The sequence below is a fragment of the Anas platyrhynchos genome, chromosome 15, assembly GCF_047663525.1.
Source record: "Anas platyrhynchos isolate ZD024472 breed Pekin duck chromosome 15, IASCAAS_PekinDuck_T2T, whole genome shotgun sequence".
Classification (NCBI taxonomy): Eukaryota; Metazoa; Chordata; class Aves; order Anseriformes; family Anatidae; genus Anas; species Anas platyrhynchos.
The window spans coordinates 7,967,385-7,985,539 of NC_092601.1; the positions used below are offsets into that span (position 1 = coordinate 7,967,385).

At 65.0% G+C, this 18,155-nt stretch overlaps 2 protein-coding genes across 4 annotated transcripts; both read right to left on the reverse strand.

Moving 5' to 3' along the window:
- Positions 1–230: 230 nt before the first annotated feature.
- On the reverse strand, positions 231–5,468 carry RHBDL1 (rhomboid like 1). Of its 3 annotated transcripts, none has more exons than XM_038187152.2 (8): positions 5,145–5,468; positions 3,055–3,189; positions 2,624–2,848; positions 2,243–2,391; positions 2,019–2,131; positions 1,790–1,890; positions 1,056–1,116; positions 231–987 (listed from the first exon to the last, which is right to left on the reverse strand). In XM_038187152.2, the coding sequence occupies exons 1-8, from the start codon at positions 5,181–5,183 to the stop codon at positions 716–718; spliced, it is 1,095 nt and encodes a 364-aa protein (XP_038043080.1). In that variant the 5' UTR covers positions 5,184–5,468; the 3' UTR covers positions 231–715. The 3 variants fall into 3 exon arrangements, with proteins under 3 accessions (XP_038043080.1, XP_038043079.1, XP_027325256.2); XM_038187151.2 differs by having other exon boundaries at positions 238–987; positions 3,028–3,186; positions 5,145–5,465; XM_027469455.3 differs by having other exon boundaries at positions 239–987; positions 3,028–3,189; positions 5,145–5,465.
- Positions 5,469–7,087: 1,619 nt separating this feature from the next.
- Positions 7,088–18,152, reverse strand: RHOT2 (ras homolog family member T2). Its single transcript, XM_027469387.3, has 19 exons — positions 17,995–18,152; positions 17,816–17,874; positions 17,083–17,164; positions 16,932–16,975; positions 15,730–15,783; positions 15,364–15,416; positions 14,725–14,833; positions 14,181–14,282; positions 13,750–13,848; positions 13,538–13,646; positions 13,202–13,322; positions 12,330–12,414; positions 11,274–11,419; positions 11,075–11,175; positions 10,871–11,001; positions 10,460–10,540; positions 10,197–10,319; positions 9,747–9,949; positions 7,088–8,514 (listed from the first exon to the last, which is right to left on the reverse strand). The coding sequence occupies exons 1-19, from the start codon at positions 18,029–18,031 to the stop codon at positions 8,397–8,399; spliced, it is 1,857 nt and encodes a 618-aa protein (XP_027325188.1). The 5' UTR covers positions 18,032–18,152; the 3' UTR covers positions 7,088–8,396.
- Between the last annotated feature and the right edge of the window lie 3 nt (positions 18,153–18,155).

An 18,155-nucleotide genomic window follows, 5' to 3' on the forward strand; every position in this document is an offset into this window, starting at 1 on the left:
CGCGCGTCCCCCCCCCCCCGTGTCCCTTCCTCTCTCTCCCCCCCCTAATAAGACCCCCCCCTAATAAGACCCGTCCCTAATTAGCGCAGCGCGGCATCATTAAGCTGCCCCCCCCCACACTAATTCCCGCCCCCCCCCCGCAGAGCGCCGGCCGTGTGCAAAATATTTATTTGTACTCCAAAAACCAGAGGGGGGGGCTTGGGGGGGGGTCCCCGAGCCCCCCCACAACACACACACCGCGGGGGGGGGTTGGGGGGGTCCTGGGGGGGTCACGCTGCTTGCCCCCCCCCCACACACCCCCCCCCGCCCCTCCGCTGCTTCTTTGGGTAGAAAAATAAAATCGCTCCCGGCGTCAAAGTGCAATTCCCTTCTGGGGGGGGGGCGCGGGGGGGGCACGAGCCAGGCCCCCCAGGCCCGGAGGAACCTGGAAAGGGGCTGCGGGGAGGCACGCGGGGACCCCCCCCTAATTGGGTGGGGGTCGCACTGGTGCCCCCCCCACCCCCCCCACCCCCAGGGGGTGGCTTCGTTCAACCAGGGGGGGGGCAAAGGGGGGGCTGCCGGGGTGCCCGCGGGGGGGTGGCGTGGTCGCTAGCACCGAGGGGGCAGGGGGGGGGCGACCCTGTCCCCGTATCACGCGCGGGGCCCCCATTCCACCGGGCTCCGGCCCATGGGGGGGGTGCTATTTTTTTTTTGGGGGGGGGGGGGAATTAGGGCATTAGGGCGGGGGGGGGATCTGTGCCCCCAGCAGGTCGTAGGCGAAGATGTTCCAGAAGACGGCGAAGAGCAGGAAGGTGCCGTAGGAGAGCAGCACCACCCACCAGCCGCACTGGTCCTGCAGGCTCTCCTCGTAGCTGCGCAGGATGGTCAGCCCCATGCTGATGCCCACGATGGCCCCCGCCAAGTGGGCCATGAAACTGGGCTGGGGGCCCGAAGCCGGCAGCGGGGGCGAGAAGCGGAGCCAGACGGCGCGACCCACCTCCGAGCTCACTGCAAGGCAGCGCCCATGGGTGGCACCGGGTCCTCGTCCCCGTCCCCATCCCCGTCCCCGTACTCACTGCACACCAGCGCCAGCACCATCCGCAGCAGCTTGTAGGGGCAGCGCATCCCGGCCCAGTTCTGCGGACGGACGGACGGACAGATGGATGGACACTGAGCCCCCCCCATGGAAGGGTCCTGTCCCCATGGAGCGCCTCCGTCCCTGCTCCACACCCACCCCACGGTGCCACCCCAAGGTGCTCCCCCCGCAGAGCCACCCCACAGCACCCAAACTGTGCTCGCCCCCTGTGACCCAGCATGGTGCCCACCCCAAATCCCACACCGTGATGCCCACCCCATGATGCAGCCCCCCAGTTTCAGACCGTGGTGCCCATCCCATGGCGCCCACCCCATGGCGCCCACCCCATGGTGCCCAACCCAAAATGACCACGTTGCAGTTTCACTTCATGGCTCCCACCCCATGGTGCCCACCCCGTCACACAACCCACGCTTCCCACCACATCACCCTACATGACAGTGCCACCCCACGGCTCCCATGGGAACGGTGCCCACCCCGAGATGACCCCTCCCCAACTTCACCCCATGGTGCCCTCCCCATGGCGCCCACCCCATGGCGCAGCCCCACAACCTCTCACCACGGCGCCCACCCCACAATCTCACATCACAGAAACCACCCCAAAACACCCGCCCCATAGTCTTGCACCGCATAATCTCACTCCATAATCTCCATAATAAATATGGACACATAACCCGACCCCATAATTTCACTCCCCGGTGCCCCCCCGGCGCTGACCATGACGACGTTGGCGAGGTGAGCCGAGCAGAGCGCGTAGACCCCCCCCGAGCCACCGACCAGGGGTGCCCGCATGTCCGTGATGGAGACGGTGAGGGAGCCTGCGGCACGGCGCCTTGTCAGGGGGGGGCTCCGCGACGCCCCCCAGCCCCACCCCTGCCGGCTGCGGGGACAGCGGGGACGTTGGGGACAACGGGGACGTTGGGGACCGGCGCGGGCGCTCGCCCACCTGCGAGGACGCCGGCCAGGTAGAGGAAGCTGATGCGCAGGATGCCGTGCACCATCTCCAGCGGCACCCCGATCATCAGCTGCAGGAGGGCGTTGAACCCCAGCTGCTCCAGCCTGCGGGGGGGACACCGGGGGACACCGGGGGACACGAGGGGACGTGTTGACTCATACCAGCATCCCTGGGCACCCCAGGTTGGCGGAGCTGTGCCAACAACAGGGACTCACCCCACGTGCATGAACATGTAGGTGAGGAAGCGCCAGGCGCGGGCGCGGTGCCCGGGGTGGTAAACCAGGGGGCTCTTCATGTACTCGGGGTGGTAGGTCTGCAGCACCCACTTGTTCAGCCGGGCGCCGTAGCACAGGAACACGATGATCTGCGGGGAACCACGGGGCTGTCACCTCCCCCCCCTGCCCAAATCCCTCCAGCCAGGTGCGGGGCACTGGGGACATCCCAACTGCTGTCACCCATCCCGCCTGCCCCAGGTCGGAGCCTCCCGTAGGCACGGGGACACCACAACCAGCGTCACCCGTCCCCTCCAGCCCCAATGTGAGCCCTCCAAGGACACCAGGACGCGGCCAGGCTCATCCCACCCGCCGAGCCCCCACCTGGGTGAGGGTGACGGCTGCCATGAAGACGGGCGGGGGACACGTGCGGTGCTGGTAGAAGTACCAGCGCCGATCCATCTCGCAGGGCAGGATCTCGTAGGCCACGTAGCGGACGAAGCGCTTGTAGAAGCCCAGGCCGGTCTCATCGAGCAACCCATCCCGGGGCAGGGCTCGCTGCCCGTTGGCGATGGCTCGCTTGAAGCTGCTCGAGCGCTTGCTGCTGATCTGCGGAGAGAGCCCGTGGCCGCCGCCGGGAGCTGCGGGGCGCCCGGTCCCGGCTCGCACCGGGAGGCCCCCGGTGCCCACCCCAGCCCAACGGGAGGGCCCGGCCCCGGCGGCACGCGGGGTGGCACCCACCCACTCTCCCGTCCCCGTCCCCGTGCCCGCCTCGCCCCGGCACTGACCAGGTCTACCAGCTCCTGATAGCAGACCTGCCCCTCGTCGTTGCCCTGTGCCAGGGCCACCAGCATGTCCAGCTTGGCGGGGTCCAGGGGCAGCTCATGGCTGTGCACGAGGCTGGCGAACGTCTCCACGCCGATGAAGCCGGTGTTCTCAGGGTCAAGCTGCTGGATATGGCACGGGTATGGCCAGGGGGCGTCCCCGGGGCAGCTGGAAGCCCCGAGTCGGTGCCCCCACACCACTGCCTGCCCCACGCCGTGCCGCTGCGGGAGCCGCCGCAGCCTCGCCGCGCAGCCACCACTCTCCCACTCAGTCGCTCCCCGCCGCCAGCAGCCTGCCAGCCGGGAAGCCACGAAGCCAAACACACGCGCGGCGCTGGCACCATCCTCCTCCTCCTCCTCCTCCTGCCGCACCTCCCAGCTCCACAGCACCTGTGCTGGGGCACCTGCACCCTCCCCAGGGTTCCCCAAACCGCTGGGCACCCTGTGACCATCGGGTACCCCGTGACCATCAGGTACCCCGTGCCACCACCGGGCGCCCCGTGCCACCGTCCCACTCCTGGAGTTCAGGAGGGCAGGGAGGAGGAAGGTGCCACTCTCTGATGGCTGGAGCACATTTGGGGACCTGCTCCGGAGCCACCAACACAATTTCCCGGCCATTTCCCCGTGTCATTTTTCTCCTTTCTTCTCCGGGGAGAAAACTCGTGGGCAACGTCCCCACGGGACGGGCAGGGCACCGAGCGCGCAGGCATGGCTGGCACCCCCCACGTGCACTTTCACCAGGGAAAACCCAAAATCCCTTCCCAAGGGGGGTTTGGCTGCCCAGATCCCCCTCCACATCCCGGGGCTGATCCTGCCCGAGGTGGGTGCTGGTGGCTGCAGGACGGCGCCAGGCTCCGGGGGGGGATTCAGCAGGGGGAGAGGGGCAAAAACCACGGCGCAGGGCGAATTTCATGATGGGGAGCTCAAGCGCACGCAGGGCCTCCCCGCCAGCCTCAGTGGGAGCTGGGGACATAGGCGCAGGTTTTGGAGCGGGGTGTGGGATGTGGGGTGTGGGATGCGGGGTATAGGATGTGGGACTGGGGGGTGCGCTCCCAGCCGTGCAGCCCATGGGGCTGGGGAGCACCCCGGGGCCACGCCAGGACCTGACCCACGCACCAAGATCCAGGGAGCTGCTGTCTGCTTTGGGGGGGGGGGACAGACATCTCCCCACGCCCCCAGCCCTACAGCGCGGGGGGGGGACAGCTCCTGGCCCCTCAGCCCCGTGGGGCTCCCCCAGGACCCTCTCCCTCCCGGAGGCGCCCAGCAGCGGGGTGACGGCACCGCAGCACCCCGCGGGGAGGCCGGGGGGACTCGCCCAAGGTCACGGAGGCAGCCGGGGGGGGGGGCACCCAATAAATTCCCAATAAATTCCCTCCCCGACCCCACAGCGGAGTGCGGGGTGCGGGGGGGAGCGGGGTCAGGCCGCACCGCCGAGGCCACCGAGGGAGGTGCTGGGGGTGCGGGGACGGTGCCGGGGGCGCACGGAGCGGTCATGTACCGGGGGGGGGGTGGGGGGGGGGGGGTGGGGGGGGGGGGGCCCTGATCCTGCCGGTGGTGCTGCGCAGCGCCGGGGCTGCTCCCCGGGGCTGCTCCCGCAATCAGGTCACGGGGCTCGATGCAGCCCCCCGCGGCCGTGAGCCCGAGCCCGCAGCGGGGCGGCCGAGGGTGGTGGTGGTGGTGGTGTGGTGGGGGGGTCCCCATCGCGGAGCCCCCCCCCCCGGGGCTCAGCACCCCCCGTCCTTGCCGGCGCACCTCGGCAGGATCCGGCCCGGGGCGCGCAGCGCGGGGAGGCCACAAGTGCGCCGAGTTGCCCGGGCTCAGCGGCGCAACGGGGGCACCGCGGGGGACGGAGGGGGCACGGGGGGGGCTTCACCCTATGGGGGGCACCGGGCACAACGCCCCCCCGCCCCCCCCCCGCCCGCAGCGCTGCCCGTTGCACGGTGCCCCCCCCTCCCTCCGTCCCCTTTCCAGCGCGCAGCCCGGTGCCCGCTCGCCCTCCCGGTAGCGCTGCCCGGTGCTCGGCGGCCCCCCCCCTAGAGCATCCCACAGCCCCCCCCCGACCCCCCCGGCGCGGTTCTCACCTGCTCCTGGATGAGCTGCAGCAGGGAGCTCCTGTCCATGCACCCGGCGGGGTGCGGGCTCCGCCGCTCCCCCGCGCCCGGGGCCGGCGAACCGGGCAGGGGAGCGGCGCGGGCGGCGGGGGGGGGGCCGGCGGCGGCGGCGGGGGGGGCGGGGGGGGCGGCTCTGCCCTCCAGCCCCGCGTTGCGGCGGGCCCGGCTCCGAGCTGAGAGCGGCGGCGGCGCCGGGAGCCGCCGATGGCAGCGGGGCGGCGGCGGCGGCGGCGGCGGCGGGGGCGGGAGCGGAGCCGAACGGAGCCGCCCCCGCCGCAGCGCACGGCGCAGCGCCCCCCCCCCCTCCTCTCCTTGTGTCCCCCCCCTCCCCGCCGCCGCCGCCGCCGCCCGGGGAAGCGGGGAAGCGGCGCCCGCCCCGCTCCGCTCCGCCCCGTGGGGAGAGGGGGGGCGGCGTGCCGGGATGGGAACGGGCAGCCCGGGGGGAACGGGCATCCCAGTATGGGAATGGGCATCCCAGTATGGGAATGGGCATCCCAGTACAGAAATGGGCATCCCAGAGGGAATGGGCATCCCGGAGGGAACAGGCATCCTGGGATGGGAACAGGCATCCCAGTATGGGAACGGACATCCCAATATAGGAACAGGCATCCCGGTACAGAAATGGGCATCCCAGTATGGGAACAGGCATCCCAGTATGAGAACCTGCATCCCGTGATTGGAACAAGCATCCCAGTATGGAAACGAGCATCCCAGTACAGGAATGGGCATCCTGAGGAGAACAGGCATCCCAGTATGGGAATGGGCATCCTGAAGGGAACAGGCATTCTGGGATGGGAATGGGCATTCCAGTATGGGAACTGGCTTCCTGGGGGAAACAGGCATCTCAACATGAGAACAGGCACCCCAGTATGGGAATGGACATCACAGGATGGGAACCTGCATCCCGTGATGGGAATGAGCATCCCAGGATAGGAACAGGCATCCCAGTATGGGAACGGGCATCCCGGGGTGAACGGACATCCCAGTATGGGAATGGGCATGCCACTACATGCATCCTGTTACAGGAATCTACATCCCAGTATGGGTATGTGCATCCCAGTATGGGAAGCTGCCTCCCAGTACAGGTATATGCATCCCACTACACCCATCCTGTTACAGGAATCTGCAGCCCAGTACGGGTACCTGCATCCCAGTTCGAGTACCTGCATCCCAGTATGGGTACACACATCCTGGTACAGATGTGTTTATCCTGGCACAGGTACCCGCGTCCCAGTATGGCTCTGTGCATCCCACTGCAGGAACCTGCACCCCAGTATGGGTCCCAGCATCCCAGTACGGGTCCCAACATCCCAGTACAGGTCCCAGCACCATGCAGATGCTGCAGCTGGCAAAGGTGCCCACAAGTTTTGCCTCTGTTCCCGTTAGGGTGCCCACAGCCCAGCCCAGCCCCACGCATCCCATCCCCCTTAGCATCACCTCCTGCCCGCACCAGCTCTGCTCCATCCCCGTGTGGGCACCCCACAGCCTGGCCGGGCTGTGTCCCCCCACAATGGGACCCCTTTCTGCCCTGGCAGCCCAGAGGATCCCACACACAAGGGGAGCAGCGCGGCCCCATCCAGCCCTGGAGCTCTCCAGGGCCTCATCCCAGGGGAGAGCTGAGGCTCTGGGGGATTTAACAGTCCCCGGGGCAATCCCAAGCTGTGGCAGGGCCCCAGAGAGCTGTGACCACGGTCCCCAGTGCCCAGGGCCTGCGGCAGAGCCTGCGGAGACAAATAAATGAGGCTTCAGGTTGTACCCTGACGTCCTGCCACTGTCCCCAAAGGGTCGGGGAGCCCTTGGGGACTCCTCGCTCCCCTGGGACCCCCTCCCACCACAGCCCAAGGTCCCCCTGGCTTTGCAGAGCTCCAGCCGGGGACAGCGGTGCTGCTCCCTACGCGAGACAGGACAGCGGGTGCGAGCAGAAGGCGTGTAAAAATTTATTTCGTTATAGAGAACAAACCTAAAAGACCAGACCTGGAGCGGTGACGGGCACGGGGACAGCCCCGTGCCCCAGGGCTCTGCCCCACGGGACACATTCCCCAGCTGGGGCACGGGGAGTGGGAACGGGAATGGAAGAGGTGGTCCCGGCGGTGCCAGGACCCACGAGCCAGCAGCGAGCATTGGGGACAGTGCCACCACCACGCCACGTGGGATGGGGACAGAGGTGGCGTCTCCAAGCCCTCGCCGGCTCCAGGCCACAATAAAACTTTAACTAGACGGACAGAAAGGCAGCTGCCTGTAAATCAGCCTACCCTGAGTGTAGCCCTTGAGCCTGGGGCACGGCTCTAGACCAGGAGCTTCCCCGGGCTCCCCGCAGCGTGGCAGAAGCAGGGTGGGAGCCTGGGGAGGGGGGAGCTGGGCACAGAGCTGCCTGGGGGCTCCGTTTCTGGGGCACTGGGGCAGGGCTGGCCCCAAACTGGGCTGAGATGCCAGCTGCCCATGATGGGGCTGGGAACGGGGCATGGATGTGGTTCCAGTCGTACCAGGAGATGCAAAGCTCGGAGGCACCTGCTCCGGCCTCGGTCCCTGCGGAGGGGACAGCAGGACAAGGGCCACGTGCCAGCATGTGGCACCAGCTGGGTGATGGCACAGCCAGGGAAGGAGCACAGCCAGCCCTCAGCCCCCCCCGGGAATACTGGAGGGGTGGGGAGGGGACAGGACACGCAGCCAGCCAGGGGAGGAGGGCAGGTGGGTCAAGATCCCGCTGCAGCACTCCAGGACAGAAACAGGAGACAGAAAAGGCCTGGGATAGTGCCCAGGTATCGCTCCTGCCCCTCACAGCCCAGGGTTGGGGGCTGCAGCCACGACATCCCAACAGGAGGGGCCAGGAGAGACCCCAAAAGTGGGGTTTGGGCAGCGAGCACCCCCAGCCCTCCCTGGCTGCCTTTCCCAGCAGAGGGAAATGGAGACCTGAGGGCACCAGCACAGCCTGCTGTGGACGGGATGTGTCTGCCCCACGGATACTGCAGCACTCGGGTTTGAGCATAAAAACAAACATTAAAAAGACGTGAACAGAATAAAAGACGGGGGTGAGCCTCTTGGCTCCCAGGGAGGGGTCCCCAGCCGCCCGGCTGGTGCCGAGGATCGATCCTGCTGCTGGTGCTGGGACGTCTGGTCTCACTGGTCCTGCAATCGAGGCTGGGGGGGAGGAGGATTTCCCAGCAGGGACCAGCTGGACGCAGGGGAAGGGGGAGGCTGGTGTGGCGGGGCGGAGAGCAGCTCTCACTTGTTCTTGGCTAGCGCGCGGTACAGCGTGAAGCCTACCAGGGCGGTCACCGCGGCCCCCAGGGCCACCCGCAGCCAGAAGGAGGCGGCTCCCAGCTCCGTGGCGTTCAGGTGGCTGCAAAGGAAGAGAGAAAAGGGCAGTGAGGGAGGCGCACGGGGATGGCTGCCCCGATGCCAGGTCCCTGGGAGGGCCCAGGGAGAGCACGGCTCCAAGCCAGGGCCACCACGAGCCGGAGCGCCGGCCACCCGGCAGCATCGCCGAGCCAAGCGAGGGCTTCCTGCCCTGCTGGTGGAACGGACGCAGGCTTTACCCTGCCGTGGTCCTGAAATAGCACACCAACATCTAAATAATTAGTACACGCAAGGAGTGAGGCGCCCGCCTTTCTAGGTCAGGCTGCTTTTACAGCTCCAAGAGCAGAGAGCCCCGGCAGCGGGTGCAGGTGGAGATGCGGGCACGATGGGGACCCAGCGGTGGTTCCAACCCGAGGCCAGCAGGGAAGGGACCCGTGTGTACACATCCCCTCCCTACACACGTGCCGTCCTGCATCAACGCGCTCCTCTCCAAGCAAGAAACACGTATCCATTATTAATTCCCCACTAAATCAGGGGAGAGGAGCCAATCCCCGGCCCTCCATCACGCCGTTATTTATTTATACCACATACCCTAAGATATATTAAGAATATTTAAATTTTAATACTGCAGAGGGGGGAAAAAAAAAAAAAAGTGTCAGCTCTAAAAATAAAGTTGTTTATTGAAAAGAAGCTAAAGGGAAAACCACTCGCTAGTAATCCCATCCTGTCTTCCAACGCACCCACATGTTCTCCCGGAAAGGGCTCTGCCCCCGGCACTGCGCCGCCCCTCGGCCCCGCCGCCCTCGAGCCTCGCTGCGGGCAGAGCCCCTCTCTCCTCAGCAGCCTCCTCCCCGCTGCCCAGCACGACACCCAGCCCCTGCCAGGGGCGATTTGTTCCCAGAGCCATCAGAGGTCCTGCCTCGCTGACCTCCTTTGCTGCCTGATCCATCTATCGGGAGAAAACAGCCACCGCCTCCTCTCCGCAGGCCTCTCTAACTAGCCTGGCGACTCCCCCTTCAGCACTTTTTATCTCAGGCTCCTAAAATAAAAATCCTGCTCTGGGAGCTTATCTAATAAATCTGCCAGAGAGATGCCCAAGGCAGAAGGCAGCCGAGTCCCCTTCGCCCTCTTGGAGCAGGGAACGAAGCTCCCATTGCTGAGAGCCAAAGAGAAACAGCACCAAATGTGAGGTGCTGGCGGGCAGAGCCAGCAGCCCTCCTCCCCGAGCTCTGCTCCCAGCCCACAGCCCCCTACCCGGGAGGGATGGATACTAACGGGAAGGTGGCGGCGGTGGCCAGCTTGGTGTAGACGGCGGTGCCAGGCGGGCCCTGGCTGTGGCAGGAGAAGAGGAAGGGTGGCGGGAGGCAGTGCTTGTAGCAGAACTCGGCGGGGGACAGCCCGGGCTGCTGACTGGCTTCTGGCAGGTCTGTCTTGGAGGCCACGAAGACGCAGGGGATCTGGCTGTCCATGTAGTGTTCCTGCGGGGATGGGCACAAGGCTCAGAGAGGGCTGAGCGACCCCACGGGTCTACAGGGAGGGAATCATGAGGGGTCCCAACTGGGAAGGGCTGGAGGGCACCCGGAGGGATGGCTCGGCCAGCAACACCGCTGCCCGGAGGAAGGAGCTCAGCACCAAGGCTGGGGAAGGCCAGCTCCTGCGGCACCCTCCTGGGAGACACGGGGCTGCCGCTCAAAGGCTGAATCCCCCAGGGCCTCTGCCACTCACCTTATAAATACTGGCACAGTAGCTGAAGGATCTGGGGTCGCTCAGGTCATAGATCAAGCAGGCGACGTCGCAGGCGGCGTCCGACGGCTTCGTGAACTTTGTGTCAGCGCTGACCTCGTACAGCTGGAGCAGGAGGGGAAAGGACACGTGGCACGGCGCCGCCACACGGAGATGGGGCCGTCCCCAGGGGCACTGCGATGGTGCTGCAGCTTCCCAGCAACACGGGGTGGACCCACGAGCGCTGCCCCCGCTCCCCGACTCACTATAAGGTATTTCTCCTGGCCGTTGACCTGCACGGTGTTGATCGCGTAGAGGGACGGCTCTCCCGGGGTCTCCCTCTGGGCCTGCCACGGAGGAAAACACCGTCTCAGACAGCGGGGAGCAAGAGGAACACTCGGGGGAGGGAAAGGATTCCCCACTGCTCCAATCCCCGCAGCGAAACAGCCGTTCGTAACGAGCAGGGAAAACCAGCGTCACCTCGGTGGGGTCAGGGACACCCCTGGGGCAGGAGGAGCCCCTGCAGGTCCCGGGGACAGGCCGAGGGAGGGGGCCCGTCACCCTAGACGGAACGAAGGAGGCGAGAGCCGCGGCGTGGAGGTGCCGTGACGCCGCAGGTCGCTCCCGGGCCTCGCGCTCTGCCTCCTGCTGCGCCGCGCAGGGGAGCAGCCACTCACCGCGAGGCTCCTGCCGAGGAAGGCCTGCAGGAAGGCGGACTTGCCTGCGCCCCTGGCTCCCAGCACCTTGCAGAGGAAGACGTTTCTCTGGGTCTGCCCTTTCTCCAGGTCAATCCTCTTCTCCCGGGTCACTGCGAGGAGAGAGGGGCCGGGTGAGACAGACGAGGGGCACGAGGGGGTGAGGAGGGGAGGGCACGGCTGTACCTGTGAGGGCTTGCGTCTGGGAGTCCTGCTCCGACAGGATGGGGTAGCCCAGGTAGCCCAGGCACTCCAGGCAGTGCCGCACGTCCAGGTAGGCCACGAGCCTGGAGAGGCGGAGAGCAGCGGGGAGCCGGTCGGGGGGTGCCAACCCAGCCAGCGCTACGCGAGGCGACCGAAGGCGTGGGAGAGGGACTGAGCTTACGTCCACTGGCAGAGGAATCCATGCAGGGAAAGCAGGCCTTTATCAGTGGTGCATACCGTGTTGTAGAGCTCGGGGCCCCAGGGCACGCAGGGGAAGACGCTGAAGAAGCTCTGCAGCTCCGTGGGCGAGAGGGCACCGTCCTGGTCCTGGAACACACGGGGAGTCAGCAGCCGAGGCAGGGCGCAGCCTACATGCGCCACACCTCTCCACAGACACCCCTGCTTTAAGGTCCCTTAAGAAAGGGACCTTAAAGCCCATCTGGTTCCAACCCCCTGCCATGGGCAAGGACATCTCCCCCAGCCCAGGCTGCCCAAACCCCACTCAGCCTGGCCTTGGGCACTGCCAGGGATGGGGCACCCACAGCTCCTCTGGGCAGCCTGGGCCAGTGCCTCACTGCCCTCATAGCAAAGAATTTCTTCCTCACATCTAATCTAAACCTCTCTTCTTTTAGTTTAAAGCCATTCCCCTTGTCCTATCCCTACACCCCATGACAGAGGGTCCCTCCCCAGCTTTCCTGCAGGTACCGGCAGGCCGCTGGGAGGTCTCTCTGAAGCCTTATCCCCAGGCTGAATTCCCCCAGCTCCCTCAGCCTGGCTCCGTAGCAGAGCTGTCAACTCAGTGCTGCAGCTCCCATCGAGCTGCCACAACCCAGGTGCAGGCCAACACCTAACTAATTAGCACGTCCAGATGCACTGCAGATCCTCTACAGCCTTCCTCTCCCTCTCCAGAGCCAGCTCATGGCACAACCAGCTGCTTTCTCTGCCTCTCTCTGGCCCAGTTCTCCTCCCACAGGGGTGCCAGCTGCGTGGCTGCAGGCCAGCAGCTCTGCCCACTTTCCCCAGCCCCCTGCGTGCTGCAGGCAGTCGTTGTGGAGGGGCGATGCCACTTGGATGTTAGCTCGGAGCCCGAAGGCTCACAATTTACTGTCTGCACCTTTGGCAAAGGTGGTGACCCCGGTCCCATGCCCCTGTGACAGAGGAAAGCCCTTCGCTGGAAGGGGAGCAGGGGCAGGCGGAGAGCAGCCAGGCTCCCACACGGCCCCACCGTGGTGCCCACCTTGTCGTGCTTCTCAAACAGCCGCTGCAGGAACTGGTAGCCCAGGTGGTTGAGCTCCGAAGAGCAGCCGGGGGGCAGGCGGAACCTGCCGGGAGAGACCCCAGTGAGCAGCTCCAACGCCTCCTCCAGCCCCCAACCAAGGGCAGCGTGAAGGGACCCTTGGCAAAGCCACATCTCGCCCAGGGCACGTGGCTCGCCAGCCCCTCCCTGCCCAACAAAACCCCAACAAAACCAAACAAAGTTGTAGGAAAGGGCCTCAACGCTGTGGAGCAGACCCCCCGTGGCACATCCATGCTGCCCAGGAGCTGTCACGGCCTCTGCCTCGTGCTCAGGGCCCAGCATTAGCCCCAGTGCTTTCCACCAGCAGGGGCCCTGCTGTCTGCCCCTGGAGCCTGCTCTCTGGGGAGAGGCCGAGGCAGCTCGCAGCCAAAGCCTTTCATTACTGGCAGATCAGCACCTCTGGGGTGGCAGGGAGCAGAGAAGAGACAGCAGCTGCAGAACCAGCCGGGAGGGCTCTGCTGACAGCTGACTGCTCCCGACAGCTCACAGCTCAGGCAGAGGCAGAACAGCCTTCACAGCCCCTTGCTGATGTCAAGGGATGTCAGGGACAGGCCTTCACTGCCTCCCCCCCTCCTTGCCCGCCTACACCAGCGCCAGCAGCAGTCAACAGCTCCAAGGCCGTTATATTTGCTGCCAACCCCTCGTGTCAGCTCCCGGCCACAGGGGAACGTGAGGAGCACGAGCTTGACCGTGAGCTCAGGGCACAGCCTCAGCTGAGCAAGGCAGCAGCCCCCAGGGCGCAGAGAGGAGCCCAGGTCGTCCCCTTTGGGGACATCCCACCCCGTCACCTCCATCCACAACAGGACACGCACTGCGGGTGCAGGTAGTCGTCTGTCAGCTCCAGCTCGTCGTCGTAGCCAAAGCGGCGAAGGATGGTCCAGGTGGTTTCGTGCCGGCCCCTCTGGATGAAGAGAGTGTTGAGGAAGAGGAAGCCTGTGGGAGAGACCAGGCAGCTCAGACAGCAGGGCCAGACGGGCACTGCCTCGGGGATCCACACCTCAGGACTACGCTTCCTCTGGGGAAACAGGGTGCTGGGACAGGGAGCTTTAAGTGGCCGCAGCAGGCTCAGGCTTGCTTTGGCAGGAGGGACTAATTCGGCTCGGATCAAGAGCCAAGAGGACAGGAGCACAGAGCCCCCGTGCTGGTACCGTTTAACGTCAGCCCGTTGTCCTGCACCCCATCCGTGGTGTTCTTCCACACAACCATCTTCACGTCCTCCAGGGCCTGGGGAGCCAGCGGGTTTCCAAAGCAGGATTTCTACCTCCCAAAAGGAAGAAGGCCTTCGTGAGCAGGCACGCAGACAGCACAACCCAGCAGCTGCAGGGACTGGGCTGTGCCCCAGCCCCACAGCCAGCCCTACCTGGAAGTAGTTCAGTTCATCATCGCTCAGAATCTGGTTGTTATCCTGGTCCGAGAGGTTGAAAATCCGGGTCAGTGCTCGTGCACACGCGGGTCTCAGCTGCAAGGAACCAACCATGGTGATAAAAACAGGGCACTGCCTTCAGAGGGGCTCACAGCCAAGGTTTCTCCTGCACTCTTCCCACCACGGCTGCCACAAGGTCTGAAGCATGAGGGCTTCTTCCCAAACCCCCAGATTCTCTGTCCTGGCTGCACTTAGCATGGGGAGACAGGTATTTTTCTGCTGGCTTCCCCCACAGGTACCTCTTTCCCCTCTTTCTTGCTATCTTGGCCCAAACTCTCCTCCCTCCTTCCCAGGGGGCTCTGCACTCTGCAGCCCCCCAGGACGGACGGGAAGGGGCTCCTCCAGAAACCAGGAGCAGTGCTTCCTACCTGCTTCTCCTCCGGGTCGTAGAGGGGGGCGGTGGGGTGAAGCACAGCTTTCTGAGCGTAGTAGAAGAGCTCAGAGATGTTCTTGAGGTTCTTGGCGGAGCACTGAGGATGCAAAGGAAGAGACAGGACTGTCAGTGGGGCAAGCAACGGGCTCATGTTGGGGGCAGAAGGAAGATGACTGGAGCTCTCCAAGCCAGACAAAGAATGCATCAAAGCTCAGAGCAATCTCTGCCCACCAGCAGGAAAAAAACAAAAGGGAAGCTCCTGCTCACGCTGTGGCTTTGCTGTGTCCTTTCCACAGCCTCAGGCCCGACAGGGCTGCGTGGAGCTTCAAAACCATTTACAGCCAGAGAGGGCAGGCACTGAAACTCGCTCTCTGCGAGGAAGCCAAAGGGCAGAAGGCGTAAAGCACAGGCCCTTGAGACCCAAACCATGGTACTTCTACAGAGCAGAGTGTTCCCTGCAAGCACGAAGGCTCTCCTGAACCATGACAAAGTGTTCCTACCCCTCAGGGAGGCTTTGCAGCAACCCTCAGGTCCCTCACCTCCACGCAGGTCTCAATCTCCGAGAACTGGTTCATGATGGGCAGGATGACATCCATGGAGCTGCCCATCTGCAGGTCAGACTTGTTCCCCACCAAAATAATGGGGATCCTGGGGAAAAAAAGGCAGAGTGTCAGAGAGCACAAGCAAGGCCACCCCTCTCCCAGTCCTGCTCCAGCTGCACGTGCTGCCGGGCAGCCGGCCGGGAGCCTCCCCACCCTCCTCTGCAAGGTCCAGAACAGCTTTCCTGCCTCCCACGGCTGGGAGCATCCATCTGGAGAAACAGACTGCCTGATCCTGCTTACGCTTTCACCCAGCAACAATATGTTCAGAAGCCTTTAATCCAGCACAGCAGCCTCCTGCCTAAGTGATCCCCACACAGCTTGTGGCTCCTCTGCCCCCATACTCCCTCGGCAGCAGCCTCTCTCTGCCTGGATGGCAAGAGATCGAGGTGGGGAGGAACCCTCTCCCATGATCTTCTGCCTCAGCTAGACTTTGAGGGAGAAAAGCTCCCACAATCTTCTGCTACAAGTGGTTTGGCCACTGCCTGCACAGCTGGCTTGATGTGAGCAGCCCCTAGAGGACACGAAGGCGGTGAGGGCCCTGCAGCCTCCGGGATCACCCAGCTCCGCACCCAGTACCTGGCTCCCTTCTCAGCTCCTCCGTTCACCATGGGGATCCACTTCGTGCGAATCTGAAAGGCGAGCATGGGGAAAGGCCTGTCAGAGCAGCCTCCGGAGGGAGAGGCAGCTCCCAGCACGCGCGCCGTAGCTGTCGGCAGGGCCCTGCAGCCATCTGCTCCCCGGTGCTCCCCCGCAGCAGCAGGCAGAGCACACCCAGGGATGCTGAATGCCAGATGAAGGATGTGACAAGCCTGTTGCCCCCAGCGCAGGGAGGCGATTACCAGTGTGGGAGCAGGCCTGGGCTGTGCTCAGCCTGCCTCTGAGCAGGAGTCTCAAACCCCAAACAGAACCGGGAGCAGCAGGGCCTGGCGGGGAGCACGTTACCTTCTCGATCGTGACTTCCTTGGTGACATCGTACACCACGCAGACCACGTTGGCCTGCAAGAGAGAAGAGAAAGGGGGGTGAGTGAGGGTCCTGGTGCTCCCGCCGTGGTGGGGAGGCAGGTCTGAGCCCTGGCTGCCGTCGTGCTTGCGTTGCAACCCAGCAGCTGCAGTTGAGCACGTGCAGCACACGCACACACAGACACCGTGGGCTCCTGAGGAGCTGGACAGCATCAGCTCTGGCCCCAACTGCCCCGTGAGAGCACACAGACCCTCCCTCCCCAGCTCTTGGTCCAGCACAGATATTTCTCTTCACTAACTGGTGAATTGTGCGTGGCAGCTCCCACCTCTACTGGGTCCACTCCCTGGATGCAGCACTTTTGAAAGAGAGATGAGGGCACACGGCTTGAGGCCGTTTGAAGCCATGCAGGCTAATCCTGGGGCCACACAAGGGTTTAGGCAGGATTTTCTGGAGCCGTTTTAAGCATCTGTACTCTCCTCCTATCTGTGGGGTGGGTACAGCACCCCTGTGCTCCCTATCCTCATCCATTGAACACTGAGGACGATTAAATAGTTCTGCTCACATGAAACACACAGCAGAGATGCGGTGTTATTCCCCACAGCCAAGAAGTCTCCTCAGCACGAAGCCAAAGCTATCTGGGAGTGGTGAGGAGCAGCCGGGCCCATCCCATCCCATCCCATCCCATCCCATCCCATCCCATCCCATCCCATCCCATCCCATCCCATCCCATCCCCTCTCCTCTCCACCCAGTCCCCCAGGGCTCCAGCTCCCAAACCACCACCTCTGTGCCACTGCTTCATCGGGCAGCCACAGGAACAGGGGGGTCTCACCCATGCTCAACAACTGCTTCTCCCCTCTTCCAAGGCTGCAACACCCCGGGGCCAGGAGCACGCTGTGTGCTCCATGACTCCTTCCACCCCTGGTCAGCAGCGAGCTGCCCCCCACTGCTCTCCTTCTGGAGCCCCCCCGGAGGACCGGGACAAGCCACACGCCAGCTTACAACCCAGAGAAGGATTAAACAATCTGCTAAACAAACCGATAGCGTTAATCCGCAGATAACCAACTGCCTGCACATCTCTGGGTGGTTAATGGGAAGGGAGAACAGCCGCGCGTCGCTTGTAAGCTGCAGGGCCACAGTAACGCAGCCTCCTGACCCACAACCCCTCCATCCAGCCCCACTCACCTTAGCGATCTCCTCCTGCAGCTCATCCTCCGTCTGCTCCGACTCTGGAAGGGGAAAAGAGCCGTCACTGAGCAGCGGGGATGCTCCTTCCCCTGGCCGCAGGTGGGCAGGGAGAGGTGAGGCTGGCAGGGAGCGAGGGGGCCGGCCCCACCTGAGTAGTCCACGATGTGCGTGGGCACCTTCTCGGGCGTGACGTCCGCCGGGATCGTGATCTCCTCGGCGCGGGGGGGCACCTGCGAAGCGAGCAGACCCCGTGCCATCGCTTGGACACACCGACCAGGCCGAATACAGCAGAGAGGGTGGCTGAGCTCAGACCTCAATGCGGCCACTGCGTGGGCAGGGTGCCTGCAGCCCACACACTGCTCTCAGCCCATGAGGAAGGGGCTGTGTACAAGGAAGGGGCTGTGCACGGCAAGCTGCTGCTTGCTACGGTGCCCTCTGTAAAGTGAAACCTCTGAAAGCCTCCTAGGCCTGAGCCCTCGCTTGAGGCACAGCGCCGTGTCCTGCAGTGAGAGCTACGGTTCAGAAATGTTAATTCTGCCCCCCCCAGAGCTGAGCCCTGGGGTGCCCCCCAGCCTGACCCACCCTCCTGGGAGATGTGCTATGCTGATAGCATGGGATTCACTGCGAAACATAGAAAGGTTTTGGGGTCCAGCCGCCCCCCGAGCCCCAGTAAGCAGCCGGCGGTGCTGCTGGAGGCACTGGGCAAACATCTGCAGCCAGGGCCATGCCCTGAGCCCCCCAGGGGTGGCAGCGAGGGGCAGCACAGCCCCCCCGGGGCACACCCAGGCAGCGAGGGGCTCCAGGCCCAGCACAGCCCCGGCCTGCAGGGACCGAAACCGGGGGTGGTGGTGGGAGGGGGGGGCGCCCGAGCCCGGCCTCACCTCCTCGGGGAACTCCTCGCCCACCAGCGCCATGATCAGAGACGTCTTCCCCACCTGGGCTGGGGAGGGGGGAAAGAAAAGAAACAAACGGGGAGAAAGAAATGGGGACGCGTTGGCACCGGGAGGGCACCGGGGCGAGTCCCGGCCGCCCTTTTTACCCCCCCCCGGCCGCCCCTTACCCTCCCCCAGCAGCAGGATCCTCACGTCCCGCTTCATGGCGGCGCCGCCGCCGCCGCTCCCGGGGCCGGGGCCGCCGCCACCGCCTCAGGGCCGCAGCAGCGAGAGGCGAGGCCGGGAGCGGCGCCCCCCGGCGGCCGGAGGTGTCCCCCCCCCGCGAGGC

Excerpts from the sequence above, each read along its gene's own strand:
- RHBDL1 (XM_027469455.3), bottom strand. The coding sequence starts at position 5,183 with ATGGACAGGAGCTCCCTGCTGCAGCTCATCCAGGAGCAG. Across the intron at positions 3,190-5,144 it reads TGCAGCTCATCCAGGAGCAG|CAGCTTGACCCTGAGAACAC; the intron begins GTGAGAACCGCG and ends TGCCATATCCAG. Across the intron at positions 1,117-1,789 it reads ACCTCGCCAACGTCGTCATG|AACTGGGCCGGGATGCGCTG; the intron begins GTCAGCGCCGGG and ends GTCCGTCCGCAG.
- RHOT2 (XM_027469387.3), bottom strand. The coding sequence starts at position 18,031 with ATGAAGCGGGACGTGAGGATCCTGCTGCTGGGGGAGG. Across the intron at positions 17,165-17,815 it reads GCGAGGAGTTCCCCGAGGAG|GTGCCCCCCCGCGCCGAGGA; the intron begins GTGAGGCCGGGC and ends CTCGCTTCGCAG. Across the intron at positions 11,002-11,074 it reads CCAGACGCAAGCCCTCACAG|TGACCCGGGAGAAGAGGATT; the intron begins GTACAGCCGTGC and ends CTCTCCTCGCAG.